We start from the raw sequence: 20,546 nt of genomic DNA, 5'->3' as shown, positions 1-20,546 counted from the left end.
CTAGATCTATAATTAGGGCTACACGCAAAGTTGTGCTAATGACTAACTACATTTAATTGTTGGGGTGAAAGAGGGTTGTACACACACAAAACCCCTGATTTACCATGAATTGACAGTCGTTTCTGCTGGGTGGGTATAGCTCTTGGATAATACCAAAGTGCCTTGTTAGTAAAACATCTTAAGAATCCGTGTGTGCATACATTTACTGTACCATATTGTTGCCATGCTCTGAGCCTATATGCGGCAAACCTAGATGTAGCAGACGGGTCGTTCTTACGGAGTATTAGCGTAATCATCTAGAGGAATTTTGGTTATTTTTAGAGAGTAAGATGTCCAAAAGCGAGAAATACCTGCAACATTAGGGGGGGGGGGGCGGGGAGTGTGTAGAAAGCTTGAACCAAACTTCCATCGGCACATATCTGAAACGGACTCATACTCGTGAAAAACGTATCTGCTTAGGCAGACCCGTCAACTCTCCCGGTTATACCGGTAGACTCCCGGTTTTGACCCGAATCTCCCGGCTTCATATTCTATTCCAAGGGCGTAGGAACCGGGGGGGGGCTGGGGGGGGGGGCGCCAGCCCCCCAGTGAAAAATGTGGAGGGGCGGAAGTATCATTCCGCCCCCCCGCTTCGCAAGTCAGAAAACCCCTTTTTCATTTCCAAATGAGAAAAAAAATCTCATTTGGAGCACCAAATTGCATCTAAGGCCTGGTGAAAATACAAAATTAAGTTTACAAAATGGAGTGGGTGTTGAAGTGTGTTATATTGCACCAAATTGCATCTGAGGCTACCTGGAAATGCAAAAAATTCCAAGGGGGAGGGGGACACCCCCTCCCCTTAGACCCCTCCCCCAGGCCGGCCATCAGTCTTCAGCCCCCCCACTCAAAAGTACCTTCCTACGCCACTGTTCTATTCTCCCGGTTTTTGAATGTTTCATCACTTGCGACATTTCTGAAAATAGCCAACAGTTGGTCCTATGCTTATTCCCGTAATAAGTGTAATCTAAAACTAGATTGATTGTTTACAAACACGTTACGACTGACACAGTGCTGTTCGGGACTCTCAACCAATAGCAGGCTACTTTGTCAGTTCTCGGACTTCGCGCAAGGTCGTTATTGCACGTTGGCCTTGGTCGAGTCCTGAATACAATACAGCACTGTGCATAGGTGCAAATAGGTTAGGATGTCTGCAGTAGTGCAGTAGGGTTGCCACGGTGATATCTAGAAATATTTAATGGTGCGTCAATTACGAAGCATTATACTCTACATGTAGGCCTACACTTGTAATTTGAACATACGTATACGTACGTACCACGTACTTGTGATGTAGTTATGTGGCACGTAGCCTACGTATAAAACGTGCATACAGGCCTAGTGAGTATATATTGTGTATATTGTCATCCTGACCACCAAAACTGTAATGCTATCACTTCCTGCTTTACAAGAGATGAATCATATCCTATTATAAATTGGAAAACAAGTCTAACATCTATTATAGCATTTCAATTCTTATTTAATTAAAGGAACACGGAAACGAGAAATTAAGGCCTTGGTCACGTGATCTTTGTTGACACCCGTTGCATATCAATAATATATTTGGTGGCGATCTTGTCATTATTGGATTTTCGACAAAACAAAAGGCGAGTCTGATAAAATACTGAATCTATCGGCAGCATTTTGACATGGTTGTAAAGCTTACAAAATATCTAATCTAACACCGCCCCCCCCCCCCCCAATAAAAACAATCGTTGGAGAACAACATGAAATTTCGTAGGTATGAGTACCGTATATTCCCCATTGACAAACAACATTATGTTTTACTTTGAAATCCTCAGGCAGACAACAAAACCTAACGAAATTAATTAATTTATAGAATTGAGCGTTGCTGCATAGTTAACTGATCACATTTTTTACAGAAACTATGCGCCCCAAAAGTAAAATAGTCACTTTAATTGCAAGAGAAAGCCGATTTTGCCAGAAATCACACACTGAACTCTCTACTATATGCCCTAAGGGCCGTCGATGTATAGTACAGAATAGCGCAAATGCGACAATGTGATCCAATGGGTGTTGGAAAGCTCACTTACGGCGGTACAAATAAAAGTAAGTGGTGTTCATGCAGCCCGCTAGCCTGGCCATTCACCACCACCCCTCCCCGTCCAGGGGATGCTAGACATGACCAGACTGACAGTAAACGGGCTAACCTGATACACGTGTTACCGTACTGCATGGGATGGTTTTCTACGTCTTTGTCAGGCCACATTGTTCTTCAATTCTTTTCCACGGAAATCTTTGATATGGAAATACCTCAGTACCATGTCTTGGTCCTTTTTATACTAACCTTTTTTCACTTCGTTTTAGTTGTTGCTGTCTTTAGCCTCCTCTCTAATGCTACTATCACATGCGATGAATACATAGTCTTAAGTTTGTCTGTGACACATGCCTTAGCAACCTACATTGATAAGATTCCGTTTGTTACCTCAGACTATAGCCTATAATTCCAATGTTCTCTTTTCTTTCCTCATTTCTCGAGCATAATCCCCTCATTACTTAAATTTCGCCACGTAAATGACATTGAACGGAGTCTATAGTCCAAGAAACGTAAAGCCGACATTATGTTGGTTCAGGAACAACACAGACTTGTGCATCGGGGAATTGTGATGCACACCTGACGATGATCACACAGTCACAGTCTCGATACAAGGGGACTGGGGTTGAGAGCGGATCAGTCGTTCGGTTGTTTGGTTTTTCGTGGCCAGGTAGTACTTTCCTGGGTGACTTTTCGTAAAATGTATATTTGTGCAGGCCAAGTCTTATGGAAACTGAAATAGGAACGATATTTTTGTTTTTCTTAGGGTTCAACGAGCAGCCGGAGAGTCTGTACTAACGTTCACACTGAAACTTCATAAACGTTGACCATAGGAATTGTAGTATCTGATGCGGCCTTTCCGAGGGACTTCGTGATACACATTTGACGTGACACTTCATGCTCATATACTGTTACAGTCTCGATGTCCGATGGGACTGGGGATGAGAGTGGATCCGTTAAATATTTTGATTTTCGCGCCCAGGCTCTATATTATGTGAATTTTCTTTGAAAAAAAAAGAGAGACATGCCCGATGACCGTAGGGTGTTAAGATGCTAATGTATCCCAAGTATGAAGAGAATTAAATATACTGTTTAAAAGAGCAAATCTGTCAGTGTGTGGATCTCATTGGGATGCTTCTCTTTTGCAATTATTAAAGAGAAAAATTATGAGGAAACTATAAAGACTTTAAACTTTCACGTGTATGGCAAGCCATGTGGGACAAACACTGCATAATATATCAGCATCGTAATTTATACGCGTATTAATTGGAATATATACGCGTATATATTATTAGCCAATCATATGGCCCAAATATATCCGCGTATTAATTCGAATATATACACGTATTAATTCGAATATATACACGTATTAATTTGAATATATACACGTATTAAATAGAATACATATGGGGATTAAATCCAATATATGCACGGATTAATTAGAATATACACGAAAACACATTTACGCTCTTGCTGTGTACATATACCAACGTTTTTGGCGGGCTCGCGAGATCGCTTCAAAAAGCGAAACTTTACACATGTACAACATATATATATTCGAATTAATACGCGTATATATTTTGCGGTGTTTGTCCCACATGGCTTGCCATATACGTGGACTTAATAGGCGGCAAAAAGTGTCATGGGGTAACACGATATTGCGAGGACTCGCCAGCTCGATTGGGTACCGGTACCTTGCATTTCTTTCCTTCTTAATAATTAATGACCAGTTTGTTAATTAGATGTTGGCTAATTCTCCAATGCAATTGCTCTATAGTCAAGGCTTGCTAACAATTAATCTACATATGATGTATTAATTTCCATTAGCATATTCCAATTTAAACTTTTGGTAAACAAATATATATTGTGGAATGGTTCCAATGTTCGCACTTTTTCCTATATATATGGAAACCCCTTTTAACAAATTAAACTTGCGACGAAAGCTCAAAATATTGTTATAAATGCTTACATCTTCAGCTTATATCTTCCGTCTTCCTTTTCTGAGGTGGGGAGGGGGGGGGGTGGGGTTGGGATGGGGAGGGGTCTTTAGCAATTCTTTACTAGGGCAAGTCAGACGCTGTTAACCCTGCCACCGCACGCTACCAGACTTATTACGACCCGGACTCAACTCTATCGTCGCGGTCCTAGTTTTCGACTTTCAAGGCGGAGTGTATAGCCTAGTGGTTAACGCCGGCGTCTCCCAGTCATGAGATCCCCGGTTCGATTCCCCGCCGACAGCAAGGTGTGTCGTCTGGCAAGGGTGTTGTTCAATAACAACTTCCCGACATGGACGTTAAATGGATGTGTGCCGAGAGATTGGCTTCGGTCAGCTTGCGAGTCTATAAGCCTCCATGACTTCTTTCGCGAGTTCCTGCTTGCAGGAAGATCACATATACATACATACATACATACATACTTTCGTCAAGACGAGTGGACTTAAAAGAAGATCTCCCAACAACAAATAACGACAATTTATGAAACACAATCAGATACGGGCATGCTCCCTTCAGTTTTAACTTTTCAATCATTTATAATGGAAGACTCTTATAAAATATGTTGTAAAAAAGTAGAAGTTCTTTTAACTAAAAGTATGTAAATATATTCCCCTTCCATTATAATCTAATGACATACTGCACTTACCGTTAGAATATTTATATTTATTTAAAATAAAATTCATCTCGGGCTCAAAAGAACCGCGGCGGCACCAAGTTTACTTTATGAATTATCATTCTTGTGTAGTTACAATTAAGAGAACCAACCTCAAAAAGTCACATTTAATCTAGTGTGATACAGATGTTTACGTGGTGCAACACCACTCTACCCCCCCCCCCGCAGGAGGGGATAGGAAGGACGTGAGCCCTTGGTCTTATTTTGATCGTGTCAATTCCAACGCAAAGTAAATTTAGTTTCGATATTCAAAAAAGAACTGAAAAGTTTCAAAATACCTTTTATAAGGATATATATATATATACCAATGTGATATACATTTTAGTTAAAGATATTGCACATCTTTCAATTTAAAAAAAAAAAATCTTATTCGCTATCACGTAACTGAGAAAGAAGGGGAGGGGGCTATTCGCAAATAATTCATGCCCGCACCCCGTATTTGGGCCAAAGGTCTCCGGGCAGTACGCTGACACAGTGGCGTGACCAAAATAAGAGGAGGGTGGGGCGGGGGTTAAAACATCTCCTTAGGGGATTGTTTACCATTCATTCGGGGCAGAATTGTTGACGACCAGACGTGCGTAAAGTTGCCAAATTAATGTTGGGCAACATTTCGTTGATAACATGTGCTAGTTGAGTGGTCAACACCAAATGTGCTGCTCGAATATGTCACACTACGTGTGTATTATAGTGAATATGATGGCAGTTTGCACAAGAAATGTCCGTCTGAGAGATTCCTCAAAGAATTCTCAGCAATTTCATAGACGAAATCTTGTCAAGTTTCGTGGAACTAGCCATGGGACCGATATGACCGCGCACTTTGTTAATATGGCGCGTGGCTCGAGATCCCCATTATACGTACATGTTTCGGTACCGTATACCACAATTAGAGTATAGTGCACGCGGCGCCTGAAAGGTTAACCACTGTCCTAAAATAGTCATTAACCTACTATAAATAGTGATTCGTTTTGTCATTTTCTGAGTCAGCATCATCATTCTTTTTCATGCTTGGATGTTGAAGAGGATCAAATAAACTACTGACGGTCTATAAAATCTGGAGGATTGAAGGTGATTTAAGGCATTTTAAGAAGCTCCTGGGTGAAACAAGCATATTCCGCAGCGGGAGTTGGCAGATGCCATGGGCTTGGGGGAGCACTTTATGCTAACCTTTGAGCTCTTCTAGCTCCAAATCTAAACGGTCATGGTGGCAAACCTGTGATAGCTCAAGCCATCAGCTATCGTATGGTGGGCAGTTGAAAACTTCTATCTATGCTCTAGCGGCCTTAGAAAAGTGACGAGCTTAGTGTGTAAGTCAATGAGAGCATTTAATGGTGGTACGACACGTCCAACAAATACGTAAACTGTAGCGTTTATTATTGTTACACCGGTGCTTATATAGCGCAAAATCCCAGGGTTCAATGGGCTTAACAATACATAAACAGAACTAAATTAGTTAACTAATACTTTTGCTGTTCCATGGAAGTGATTTACTTTTGGTCACCTATATCATGCTTCATCTGTATTCCTCAGCCTCTGTTTCTTGCTGTGTTTACATTCTTCAAAAATCTGTTCTAAGTCGGTGATTGTCTGTGGTTGTTGGCGTCCTTTCATCTCCGGCAAAAGAAAAACCAACAAACACGGTACGAGAGACACGGAGCCAAACAATATCATAGGAAACTTCGCTATGTGGTCTTCCTGCGCATGCGTGCATAGAGAGAAAAGGGGCAAGAAGTATTTGGATTTTTCTTCTTTTCAGACAATCATTGAATACAAAAGAGATATCCTTGTTTTTTAAAACTATTTGACAATAATTACGAAAGGAAAAATAGTTATTATAAATATATTTGTAAGTATTCCAAGTGAATTCATGATTTGTGATCATATACTGGGGTTCCAAGAAAATTTCGTTTTCACCATCAAATTCATGTGTGTAAATGTTTAGAGGGCTTGACGTTTCGATCCTAACATGATCTTCTTCAGAGGCTAATTGAAACGAGAAAAAATTCTAAGAACACATTAATGAGACAAAGATGCATGACAGACAGTTAAACTGGACAAAATGAGCGCAACAAAGGGGAAAAATAGCAAATCAGCAAACCTTCGTTGTGTCTATATATGTTATAGTTCTGCATGTGCATTGCTCATTGCTCAAATTTAATTACACAGGCCTTTACAGTAGATACATCAAATTAATCTCAACATGCTGGTATTAAACTCTTCAGGGAGTCTACCCGTGTTATTTGGATGATATATAAAAATAAAAAATCCAACGTATGCTTTATCAAGGTATCATCAGTTAAAACCAGGGCAATAAAAATGTTGGTACTAAAATATATAGGCATAAAATATATATTATATATTAAGACTTGCACTATTTATATTTATTGAGATTATTATTTGATGTTATCTACTAATAGCATATCGCATATGAGCTAGGGCTGTTATGAAACGCTATCGAACGCCAGCGAATTAGATATAGCAGTTCGTATAGTTTCTGTACATCATCAGCGCAACAAACAGCATACATTTAGAGCATAAGTTTAAACTATATACGAGCAAACTTTCTGCAAGAAATAAAACGACCAGAGTGCTGCAGTAATGTATTCCAAATCTGTAACAGTATGAAGTGCATAGGACACTGTTTTGTGCTCAAGTGGTATTTTGTATGGAACGCCAAAAATTACATTTTTCCCACTGCATTTTTGTCGGTTTTGGCGTTCCATAATACTGAGCATGAAGACGCCAATCGTACGTACGTAACACGCTGTCAAGCCGCTGTCTTACGGCGAAGTATGATTGACAGGTAGTCACGTGACCAGTTAAATGAGAAGGAACCAAACATTCCAAGGTTAGATTGGAGAAAATTAAACTTTTACAAATATCTTACCATCGCTGTGGTAAACGGGGCTAATATTGCACCTATTCTTGCGGATAGAGCTACAAAGCCAATGCCTTTGTTCCTGAACGATGGATATAAGGGAAATAATGATATGTTTATGCATTATGGTCTAAGACAGAAGTGTTTAGATATAATGGAGCAGGCTTTACTAACACAGTATACTAACCCAAGATAAATGGTAGAATGTTACAGCGACCGTTGGTGATCAAATATGGTACTATAATTCCTTAGATGTAATTCTAAGATTTTTTCTGTGGGGGGGGGGGGGGTGAGGGAGTTGAGGAGCAAATAGCGGATCCAGGATTTTGAAAAAAAGAGAAGTACGGCCATGGTATATTTGAAGCCGACTCCTGTGCATGTAGATGTGAGCGGTTGAGGGTCCTCTTCCAGAAAACAAAATGACGTGAAATGCATATTTTGTCTATAAATTAGGTTAGTCGATAGGTCTACGCGTAAACTTTGAGGGAAAAAAGGGAGGGGGTAGGGGGGGGAGGCTGCGCTTATCATATCCAACGTTCATAATACAGCAACAGTAGAAACTTACAGCAAATGATAAAATATATATAAATGGTTGAGCGAGCACACCGTAAAAGACAAAAAACAAAAAACAACCCGAAAACTGAATTTAATCTGAGGGAATGAAGTTATGCATAATTTACATAATTTCACACTGAGGATCTCAGTCAGTGCAAGATCATTCCTGAAGTGAAAGAACATTTTTAAATTTGGGTGTTTCCTTTTAAAGACTTATTGATAAACAAAGACTAAATCAGGTACGTAATACAAGTATACTGACCTCACAACTGTAGGGAATATCTCGGTAGCACACAGGCATATAATCTGGTAGGACACAGTTACCGAAAATTTGCCGATCATTGCCGAGGTGACGATAGCTGCTGTCAAATCGCCACCGTTAGCTGTTTGGAGAAAAAAAAAGAAGTAACGCAGGAATTTTGGAAGAATCTGAATACGTGCACTCAATGGTAAAATATTATTCGACAAGAACTTCAATTTGTCGATATTCTTTTTGGAATACATCGGGAGTTTCAGTCAGAGCGGCGGGGGGGGGGGGGGTGGAAGAGGGGGCGGTGAGAAGGGGTATAAGTGTTTAGTGGTCTATGGAACAGACGTTACTTTTGCCTAAGCAGTTGGTGATTGCCTTGTGTACTTTCTTGGATTGTAATTTTCTTGAAGTCTACTTTTCTTGACTCGCATTTCCTTGTATTAAATTAAATTGAACTTCATCATATTTTATCGGGTTGCATGACATTATATTACATGGTATTGTATTGCATTGTATATTATTGTATTGCATTATTAGTGTAGTGTATTGTTTTGTATTGTCTTGTTTTGCCTGGATATGATATCAATTGTCTTTTCTTGCATTGTACTGTATTATATATAGATTACATTGAATTGCATCGCTTTTCATCACATCACATCGAATTGCATAATATTGTATTGAACTGCATTGTAATGTATTGTATTGTCCTGAAATGATGTGAGTTATTGAATATCAAAAAGCCCCCACTGGGACTTTTTTTTACTCACCTGTTGTCTTGGGTATGAATGCTGTTACAAAACAGGCAATCCCAGCAATAACGAAGAAGACAGAAAGAGGCACCCGTCTACCGAACCTGTAAGAACAAAGCACAAGGATCTATCAGGGTATTATAGTCGATGTGGTTGCTGCCCTCGATAAACTTTGTGCTTGCTGCCCTCGATAAACTTTGTGCTTGCTGCCCTCAATAAATAGTCAAATAAAGTCGAGAGTTTTCTAATCATTCTGATCACCAAACAGGTTGAGGATTTCCTCTTTCCAAATTAGGATCAACATCAAACGACTGAAGGAATTTCAGCCAAGGGATCCCTTTCAGTGGCAGATTCCTCTATGAAGGGTGGGGTGGGTTGGGGGGGGGGGTGGGGTGCACAGTGCCATTATGTTAACTCTTTGCTCTGATATTAATATTGTTGCACATGAGCTGAAATATCGATGAGAAGAAATTACAGAGTATAGACTTCAATCCGTGAAAAAAATCCTGTTTGTTTTCTCGTATACGAACGAGAAGAAAAGTAAAACTACCCCACCACGAGTGTTTATACACCCCCCCCTGTAACTCATCCCCCTCAACCACCAACCCAACCCCTCCCTCACTTGCGCTCTCTTAATCGGGATGCTTATTTCATAATGGGTCCTTCTCTATTCCCTCAGTTAACAAAAAATAACTGGCTTCCTGCTCTCTTACGTTCCCGGTCCCCTTGTATCCCATCATTAACCTCAACACTACTAAGTTTATTTGTTTTTTGCAATGGTTCATATGCATATACAGGGTTCGACTTATGGCCAAAAAATTGCATAGCAACAAATTTCGACAATTGCTATACAATATTTTTGTTGCATAGCAGTTCCCCAATATTGAATAGCAGTTTTGAAATTACCACAAAACGGACCAAATGTTGGCGATCAATGTATTAACTAGAAAATGTTTGTTTATTATTATTATTTATACTAGTGTTGCTACGATAATCGTTTTCAATATGGGTATCGGCCGATATTTGCAATATCGGCAGCATATCGGTATCGGTAAAATTTTGCCTAATTGCCCATAACAGCAAACCGATATTGAACTTTTCTTTTTAACAGCAGAGCTACCTGTACTTATTTATACTTGCAATGATTTGTTAATCTGCCCAAGACGATCCATTTCTTTAGCGTCAGTTAAACTCAGATTCATTTTCGATTAATATCCATGGAAACCTGACTCTCCGTAACATCTGAAAACACGTCTACGGCGCGCGAATATAACCAATGACCTTCGTGAACCTTGGCCTACACACAGCATTAGTGCAGCATATATACACTGTACTAACCATTCATTTCCTCAAAGGCCTCCGTGAAAACCTTGAACATGATGCATACAGTAACTGCACAGTTCAGCAGTGTTGGAAAACCTTGTTCAATTTCCTGCGAACACACTGCCGATTTCCCGCCGGTGTTCGCCTGCCTAGCACGCGTAACGTGCGAGCATAAAGGCGTGGTGTCCAGGGGCCCGTCTTAGGGCTATGGTGGGGTCATGGGGTAGAACCCCTCGTGGGGATCCTGGGGGCGAAAGCCCCCGAAAATTGTTGTCATTTTTTGCGATGTCTGGCGATGAAAAATTTCGCAGTTGAGGATGCAAAATACTGACAACTTTTTTTATTTAAATTGTCACGAAACTGATGAAAATTTTAAAATGACAAGTTAAAGTAGCTATATTATGTTATAAAATGAAAAGAGATTTAATCTGTCTTTCAATCTTTAAAAAGTGCAACTTACAAAACTTCCGATATTATGAAACAAACAACGTTCAGTAAAGCCCCGTTTCTAGACTGCCTAACAATGAATAGCGTGCACTATGCGTACATTTTTACAACTGCAGTGTTTAACCCTATACCCAACTATTGTACCACGGTTTATGTGCTGCAAATTTGCCCAGGTACCCTCCCAACAACTGTGAGCTCATCCCCTGTGTAACACCTGTTTCTTAACATTTTTTTGGTACGTTGCCAGGGAACCTATTAGTTACGTGAGATCCGTAACCGCCGAGGTGGTTAGGCTATTTGCTTTACACTTAACTATGGTAGGATATTATTTTTTCAGGTTTTTTTTTCGCTATACGGTCAAGTGAATAAGTTGTACATTGAGTATAAACTCAATAAATTATAACTTCTACATTGTGATCGACAGTTCGTAAGTTAAGGTTTGAGTGTTTGCTCCCAAATCTGACTAGGAATTTGAATCGCACAAATCGGCACAATGTGCGATGCTGATTTGGAAACGTCTCGCAAGTTTGTTGTTTTGGATCGCATTTTGCGATGCGATACCGGAAAAATCGAACACTGTGCATATATGATCTACATTTTATAGAGTCACTTGCGTAATATCAAACGGGTTGACGGTACGCAATTATAATCTGATAGGTTGTAGAAACACTGCAATCGATTCGGTCATTATTTCTGTACCAATATACCAAAGGAATGGATCCATGAAACATATGAGGCTCATCAACTTTAAGTGGTTGGATTGCTTAGTCTACCCCCGGCCCCTTCCCCCTCCCCTTCACCATCGCTCCCTTAATCTGGATACCCATTTCATGATTTGGTCTTCTCTCTTTCAGTCATTTTTATGAACAACAGGTTTCATGTTCTCTTTGGGTGTTTTTTTCCCCCTCTAATGTTTCATGTATATATGCTCCAACGTCGAGTACATAAGTATGCTTACCTGACCACCAAAACCATTAACAAAAGAATGGAGGGAATCTCGACAGCACCACTTAGGAAGAAATTGACATACATATCGCCGACGAGTTGCCCCGCGTGAAACGTCAACCCGTAGTAGGATACGGAGGAAACTAACCTGTGCGAGAAGAGAAATAGATGGCGCAAGTCGTAAATAGCTATAGTCGTTAATAAACTATTGTGCGATAGCGTACGGTATGGCATGTATAGATCGTCTGCCAGCTAGACACCGGCATTCTTGAGAAATGATCCTTTACACATCTGAGGCTCATCGATTAAAGTGGCTGGACTAGTTATTCTAACACACAGACCCATTAGGTCAGTGCCCTCACAAGCAACACAAAGAAACCTCTATAGCAGAACACGATACTTTATATTTGCAATGCATTACATGTAAAGGGACAAAGGTGTTGAAATATTATCTCCATCTCTCTGTTGTGCTTATTTGAAGTTCAAAGTCCCCATTTTGATTGCTTTATTTAGAATTGATATAGAAAGACGGATGAACATTAAAATGTAGGTCTGCACATAGCAGCCGACATCATCATCAGTAAAGTCTTAAAGGAGCATACCAGAGATAATCATACGGTACTTCAAAGGTGAATATCTGGAAAATCGAAACAGCTATGTATACTAGAAAACATTACTTGCACTCAAACGTTTTCTCTCTATTCTTACTGCTCCTGGGCTGTGACTTGTTTAAGACTAAATTCTGCCTGAGTTCGTCCTTTAAGCCTTCGTGTAGTGTATATCGCATACGTGTATACTTCTAATGGGAGGGGGATGTGGGTTGGGGGGGGGGGCATCGGCCACTTTCCCTGCATGAAATCAAGGGGGGAGGCTCACCTCTCTCCCTACTGACAGACAGAATATCACGCTTATCCTTATATAACATATACGCACAGTGCAATCTATACACTTGAAAATTATTCAAAGTGGTCTCAGAGGTTACAGAACATAATACCATTTGCTATCCATAATACCACAATTTCCCAACAGGGGGAGGTGGGGGGAGGGGAGGAGGGCGGTGGGGGAGGGGATCCAAATCACCTTAGACTCATCCTCCATCACGACATGGTAGCAACACTACCCCCATATCAACAATGGAGGTTGCGCACCTGCGCATGGAGGAACAATACTATATACATCACACCCCGGTTATTGTATACTCACCAAATTATAAATAAGATTACTGTCACTTTTGTCATCTGCCATCCTCTAAACAGATCCAGATAAGAAGCTTGCCCCAGCTTGCTGTCTTTGACGTCATCTCTGACGTCAGTTTCTACTTCTTCTTCAAACGTATTAATTTCTCGATATGAGTTATTTTGTTGTTTCAACCCTGTATCACCAGTGTCTGCTTCTACAGTTTTCATCTTCAATGTTTCTGGTTCATCAGAGAAATCAATCACTGCATTTGGTCGACCGTTACATTTGGCTATCCTACGCAAAACGGCGCGTGCCTCTTCTTCACGTCCAACAGAAAGCAGCCATCTTGGCGATTCGGGTACAAACCTGTAGAAAAGAGGATGGCGGACGGAAGTGACGTATATAGCAACAAACGGACAATATTATATCCACAGATTATGAACAATTACACGCTTTACTGCCAACCCATTGTATAAAATTCCCTCCAAACCTAACTAAATCTCATTATTGCTAATTATGAGTACTTTTACTTGATTAGCCATACTGAGTAACAAAACTGGTCTCTCGTTGAAATTCTGTTACCCAAAAAACGAGAAAGAAGTTTTTATTATAACAATTACCAATAAAACAGAGGAAAGAACAGGAGCGGAATAGAAATGGCTAACTGAAGATATCGCCAGTCTCGAATGAAGTAAGCTAGAAGAGGTAACGTCATAATCCCCGTGGCCCAGGCTATGAATATGCATGGAAAGGCGTACGGGCGACATCGTGGTGTAAAGAATTCGGAAACCATTGTGTATGTTGGTAACTCGTATCCCTGAAAATGATATTAAAAGAAAGAGAAAATTTAAAAATAATAGTAAGAATTAAGAGAGATAATTAGATAAATAGGCAATGATTTTATAGGGCAGTGGTAGGGGTGGGAGTGGGTGGGAGAGTGAAGGGATGTGCTGTGTGCAACGATGTTGCCATTCGTTTTAAGTCTAGGTAGATAGGAGTACGTATGTAGAGGGGACAGGTAAGAGAGAAATGAAGTAAATGATATTAGTATATGGAACATTTACATTGAAAACGCATGCGTGGGCCAATTATTAGATCAATTAATAGATCATTTAATCAGTCAATTAATCAATCAGCGATCGATCGTTTGAGTATGCCCATCAATCAATCCATAGGTTATCAAATCTATAAATAACATCTATAAAGCGAATGACAAAAAATTATTCTTTTTGCTTACTATCGAGTTTGTATGGACGCATATCATATATATATATATATATATATATATATATATATATATACATATATATACATATATATATATATATATATATATATATATATATATATATATATATATATATATATATATACATATATATATATATATATATATATATATATATATATATATATATATATATATATATATATATATATATATATATATATATATATATATATATATAGTAGGTTGGCGTCTATCTTGGCGCAGAGTGCTCTATGTCCATTGGACAGAGCGGAATATATGTTGATACTAGATGAGACTAGTGGAACACTAGTAGTTGTAACTCGGAGTTTCACGCGTTATAGCGATCTTCAGACAACTCAGTTGTATATGTATATGTATCTATATGTATCTGTATCTATATATATATATGTATCTATATCTAAATATATATATACATATATATATATAGATACATATATATATATATACATATACACATATATATATATATATACATATATATATATATATATATATATATATATATATATATATATATATATATATATATATATATAGAAGATAAGCGAAGGGAAGGATGACGTCACTTTAGACTATACCAAAGAAAGTAATGCAAAAACTTAAGAATTAAAAAAACAAAATAATCTCTACCTGATCAACAATGCCGATGAAAAGACGGACTATGATGAATACCTCAATGGAAGATACAGACGCCTCGATACAGCCAAGAAGTCCTTGGACGAACAGACTCATGAAAAACACCCTTTTACGGCCAAAACGATCAGCTAAGAAACCAAAGGTTACAGACCCTATAGTGACACCGATGATAAGCGCTGTTTGTGACAATTCCAGAAAGCTGGCACGATCACATACAAGGTTCCACTGTCGGGCGAATTCAAGACATGTAAAATCTTTATATATGTAAAATGTAATATGTAAAAATCTTGAAAACTTTGAAACTTTGAAAACTTTGCTGAATGTAACCCAAACAAAATATGAATTTAGGATAGACAGAAATATAGAGGCGTATTTTACTACGGTGGTCCCGAGGGGACAGGTAAGTTGTTGACTTGCTGTGGTCAAAGTATAAAACTACAGCACGTAAAAAAAGGAAGATATTTGAAACGATAATTAATAGTACATCTTGGCGAAATTTACCAATGTGACGAGCGGATGCGTTGCACAAAAACGATCGAATGCTACAGGCGTTGTAAATTGAAATTTGTTTGAAATATTTTATTAATTATATTAAAAATAGAGGAGAGCATTTTAACCTCCTTCCTTGTTGTTATTGGATATCAATTGTATAGAACCATTGGAAAGTCAGCAGTTAAATACCTCCCATGCATGATAGATATACAGTAATTTAGGTAATATAATAACGGATCCAGGATTTTTTTGGGGGCGGAGGGGGGGGGGGGGGGGAGTCGAAGGGCTACATATACACGATAGTTAAACTATAGTGTAGGCCTACAAACGTACCTCGCTGACAATTGTGGAGCCCGTGACGTCATGCGCGTACGTCCAGCTGTCACATGACTCACTTCCATTTTCATGTGTACACTGTGAATATTCATGTGGCGAGACTGCAGTCGTCCAATCGTCAAGGTCATATTCCGAATTGTCAGTGGTGCAAAAATGATCGGGAACGATCCCTAAAAACACGATCGCGAAAATGTGCCAGGAAGCAGGAAGCTGGCCCATACAACTGATTAGGAATAGAATGAATAGTTGTCCGCGCCCGTGGTCGTTGATAGAATAGAGAGCTTTGTCAAGATCCATTTTCTTTTTGGCACTTTGGTTTGTTTTTCTTTACCAAATGATCTACGTATAACAAAATATATATAAGTGGTAGCTTCGTTGAATTACTAGTGGCCTTCAGTTTGACGTCACGAAACTGACAAGATAAGACTTAAACAAGTCTTCTCTGCATTCATCGTTCACTACATGTGTATTGGTAATCTGCCAGAGCGATTCAAAACCATCCTTTTCACAGTTAACTCTGTTTGGACAAGAACAGGAGAGAGAGGTGGAGAGGGAGGTAATAACGTCATATTACTGGAATATTGAAATACACAAAAGGCCCTTGCCTGGCTGAGGCATGGGTGGTGGTGTTGGTGGTGGTGGAGGGGGGGGGGTCTCCTGATGCTGAATAATGTACCCGATCCAATTGCCAAATCTGCCGAATAGTTGTGCTTTAAAGTTCCAATGTTTTATATCGAAACGGCATGATATACAAGTACGTAAAGTGCATTACGAGCTCTTTTTTGTGTGTGTTCAAGTTAATTTGAAGAGCCTGCCATCCAGCGATCTGCCATTTTTACAAGTTAGCTGATAATTAGAATATCTATACTTTTCAACAGACAAATCGCCCGCGCATATATACCAGTATACCAAAGTTTGCAACTCTGTATTTTACCATTGGCGCTTAGAAGGAGCTGGATATACCCTCCCCTCCCGGACACACACCAGGCGCTAAGGGTGAGTTGGAGCTATCCTCACCCTATCCGTAAACAACATAATAAACTGATCCAGGAGAAAAAGTCTCCTTCCCATTGCCTTTAACGGATTGTATATGGTGCTTGTCACGTGTTTCTCATATCTCTCATTTATACATTGCGAAAGCTATAAATGAATGTGTTAGCAAATCATCGAGGGAAGAAGTTATTGCTTAGGAGGTGATTCGATATACAATGCATGTTAGGAATACAATTCGTTTGCCATTATACGGTCAATAAATGCAAGGTTTTGTTTAATCCCTAATTCATTTACGTGATTTCAACGAAGTTTGAGCAGATTTTGGAAGAATAAGACACTTTCCTTAATTCGCAAACAAACAGCAATTAACACGACAACTATATCAAGCAACAGAGTTGTCACAGCTCCTCCATACACGACGCAATACTGGAAGTGGAACTGATAAACACACACACATTTACCGTATCACATAGAGAACATACTACAATACTGTTAAGAATACACTGAGTGGCAAACATACCAGCAGACTACTTTTGCATGCTTCAGCGAATTTCAATATAGGCCTCTGTCTGATAAGTATAGGCATGATTACGCAATGATTTAGATGCCTGGAGCTTTAGTCAGACACCAATCCTGGGGATCACTTTGTGTGAGGTGACCTCCTTTTACAGTCCTCCCCTATACCCACACAAAAAATATAATTACAAAGGTATCTTTATATATATATATATATATATATATATATATATATATATATATATATATATATATATATATATATATATATATATATATTGGCCTTATGCACCTTCCATGTATACTTAGTTTTATGTTTTATACACATAATTTACAGTCCTCCCCTATACCCACACAAAAAATATAATTACAAAGGTACATATATATATATATATATATATATATATATATTGGCCTTATGCACCTTCCATGTATACTTAGTTTTATGTTTTATACACATAATTTACAGTCCTCCCCTATACCCACACAAAAAATATAATTACAAAGGTATATATATATATATATATATATATATATATTGGCCTTATGCACCTTCCATGTATACTTAGTTTTATGTTTTATACACATAATTTATAGCACAAATATGCCTCAGAATGCATTATTTCACATATCAGAGACGAAATGAAAGGCGTCTTTACTACCCACCCACCCCCTCCCCTTTATTCCCTTCCCGATATTCCCCATGTAACATTGTTATGCTAAACAGTATAATTTGGCACCAAAAGGAAACTCATCATGCTAATGCTTGTTACGGACGGCGATCGCGTTAACGTCTTCAGCCCTATAATATATTCCTGATAAACACTGGTAACCCACCCAACATCCAATGCGCCCCTTTACCACTGGTCGGTGATTGTGTGTGTTGGGGGGGGGGGGGATAGCAACCTCACTTATACTAATTCATTGGAAAACACTTCACTATAAATATGTATCTACGTATTAGTCTACCAGAGTCACAATATTCCGATGGAAACAGTATCGGCCTATAGGCAAACGGTGATATTCTTGGTGAGCTTACTTTAACTGGATGTATCATCAACTCAAATTAATATATCAACAAAAGAATATGATAATAGGAATAAACTTACCGATGTGAAGCAAGTTCTGTGTTGGCGTCTATCTCTTCAGTCAATACTATACGTACATCCTGCTGTATATTGCTTCTCTGATATACGTTGCTTGCTAAAATGAACAAATAATGACAGTTGCACATTCATCGAATTTGCCAGACGACAAGAGGTCTGCTATTGCTACAGGATTCATAGCCTATACGTAAAACCGTGTTCTGTTGAGTATTTCCTGTTGCTCTGAGAAGTGTATATAGTGGCGTTATAATAACGCGGCTCCGATTAGAATTAGTCACTGCGAGGCGAAAATTACGAATCTAAGTGAATGGTTGTCTGCGACAGGCAATCACGCACAGCCAATCACGCAGACAGCCAACCATGCACTCAGAAATACTTGAAACAACCGCGATTCTTACTCGCGAGAAGCGACTGTTTTGGTTAAGAGTCCCTTTTATCTATAAAGGAACTCTAGTTATGGTAGAACAATACCACACTCAATATAATCATAATCTGTTGTATATAGATAACACAGCTGGAAGTATGCTGGTACACGGATCAGTCAATTATTAAATAATGTCCATATCGTGATCACTACACATTTTAGTCGGTGATTGCACTATTGTGTCACTATGGAAAGGCACGTAGGTCTGTTGTAGTTTGTTATGAATAGCCTCATGGGCAATCTTCAGTTCTAGTTTGCGTCGATGATAGCGAGGTCGGCAGGAACAATAGGCTCATATCGAATTACACAACGGTGCGAGTTGTTGTACCGAATCGGGTCATTGACTGGCGTATATGGCAAATGCGCGTTTTACTCTTACTCTATATTGAATGGTATCAGTATATATTGAATGATATAATTGAATAATTGATGGCGTCTTTAATTAATTTGATGATATTTAATTAGTGCAGGAAAATCGTTGATATCATAACTTAGTTTGTTGATATCAGCCTGTAATTGTTGATATCACGAATTCATTTGTTTTTCTCCATTTATTGATATCTTTCTAACAATCAATTTCAAATTTTAATTCGAATTTGCTTCAAATTATATAAATGATTACATTTACGTTAATCAAAAAAAAAAAAATATTCTCAAAAACAATACAAGAAACAAACAGAATTAATGAAAAAGAAATTTACATATCCCAAAATTAATATATATATATTTTTTTGAGAAAGTAATTGATACATTCAATCATTATACATGTCGCTTAAGATTGTACTACGGCATTCATTATTAGCTAATTTAAGCATGTAATATTCTACCTGTAAAAAAAAAAAATTGAGTTTGTTTAGTAAACTGCCATAGCATCTGACAGCTTATCATTTAATTTGCAACTGAAAATACTTTGCAGGTAAAAGATAAAAGTTAATTGGATGTTTATGCTTCGTAGATATGAACAAACATAACGTGATCATAGTTAATATCAAAGTTGCTCTTCGGGCAAAGGTTAAAAGACTCTAACCCTGCAGAAGGTTTTAACAAAATCACATTCCCAAAACAAATGCTCTAGTGTTTCATTTAGTCTCTCTGACAAAATGTGTATAGCGAGCTATCCTTTTACATTGATCCTAAATGAAAACATGTTCGTAGGCCTACAAAGTATTCTATGCAAGAAACGGAGCTTAAAGTAGTGTATTTTTGGTATCTCGTACACAGTGGCGGCGCCAAGGGGGGGGGGGGGGCTTGGGGGGGGGGCTTTAACCCCCCACTGAAGTAGTCAGCCCCCCCATTAGCCCCCCCAACTGAAATAGGCAAAAAAAAAAAACCTCATTGAAACAATATAGCCTACCCAAATGTTGTCAGCCATAACGCAGTGCTACAATGGTCAATGGAAATTTTGATGAATTTTGTTCTCATACGGCAATGTCGTGTGCGTTTCACAAACAGAGTGTATACAGACTAAACAGGAGTTGTGTCAGAGAGCGCGATATAATAATTGAGCAAAGGAATTGGATCTTTCACAGCAGGTAATATTTTAGTGATACGAAAACTGTGAATTGGTATCTTCCATTCTAATTTGACTAAAGTTACTCACAAAAAAATGCATATTTTTGGAGAAATTTTCAGGTGACAAAAGCCTCGCTAAATGCCACCATTTTGCATGTAGGCCTTTCCAGGATTGGGAA

At 38.7% G+C, this 20,546-nt stretch overlaps 1 protein-coding gene across 1 annotated transcript; it reads right to left on the bottom strand.

The window, feature by feature from the left end:
• Positions 1 to 6,255: 6,255 nt before the first annotated feature.
• On the bottom strand, positions 6,256 to 19,026 carry LOC139974422 (organic cation transporter-like protein). The gene is made up of 10 exons (XM_071981574.1): positions 18,435 to 19,026; positions 15,814 to 16,333; positions 14,983 to 15,213; positions 13,700 to 13,896; positions 13,104 to 13,445; positions 11,914 to 12,048; positions 9,204 to 9,289; positions 8,449 to 8,569; positions 7,641 to 7,713; positions 6,256 to 6,448 (listed from the first exon to the last, which is right to left on the bottom strand). Exons 2-10 carry the CDS (start codon positions 16,111 to 16,113, stop codon positions 6,260 to 6,262), a joined length of 1,674 nt encoding a protein of 557 aa, XP_071837675.1. The 5' UTR covers positions 16,114 to 16,333; positions 18,435 to 19,026; the 3' UTR covers positions 6,256 to 6,259.
• Between the last annotated feature and the right edge of the window lie 1,520 nt (positions 19,027 to 20,546).

The sequence above is a fragment of the Apostichopus japonicus genome, chromosome 9 (genome assembly GCF_037975245.1).
Source record: "Apostichopus japonicus isolate 1M-3 chromosome 9, ASM3797524v1, whole genome shotgun sequence".
NCBI lineage: Eukaryota > Metazoa > Echinodermata > Holothuroidea > Aspidochirotida > Stichopodidae > Apostichopus > Apostichopus japonicus.
The sequence above is the reverse complement of the archived record's forward strand: the minus strand, read 5'-3'. Positions and strand labels throughout refer to the sequence as shown.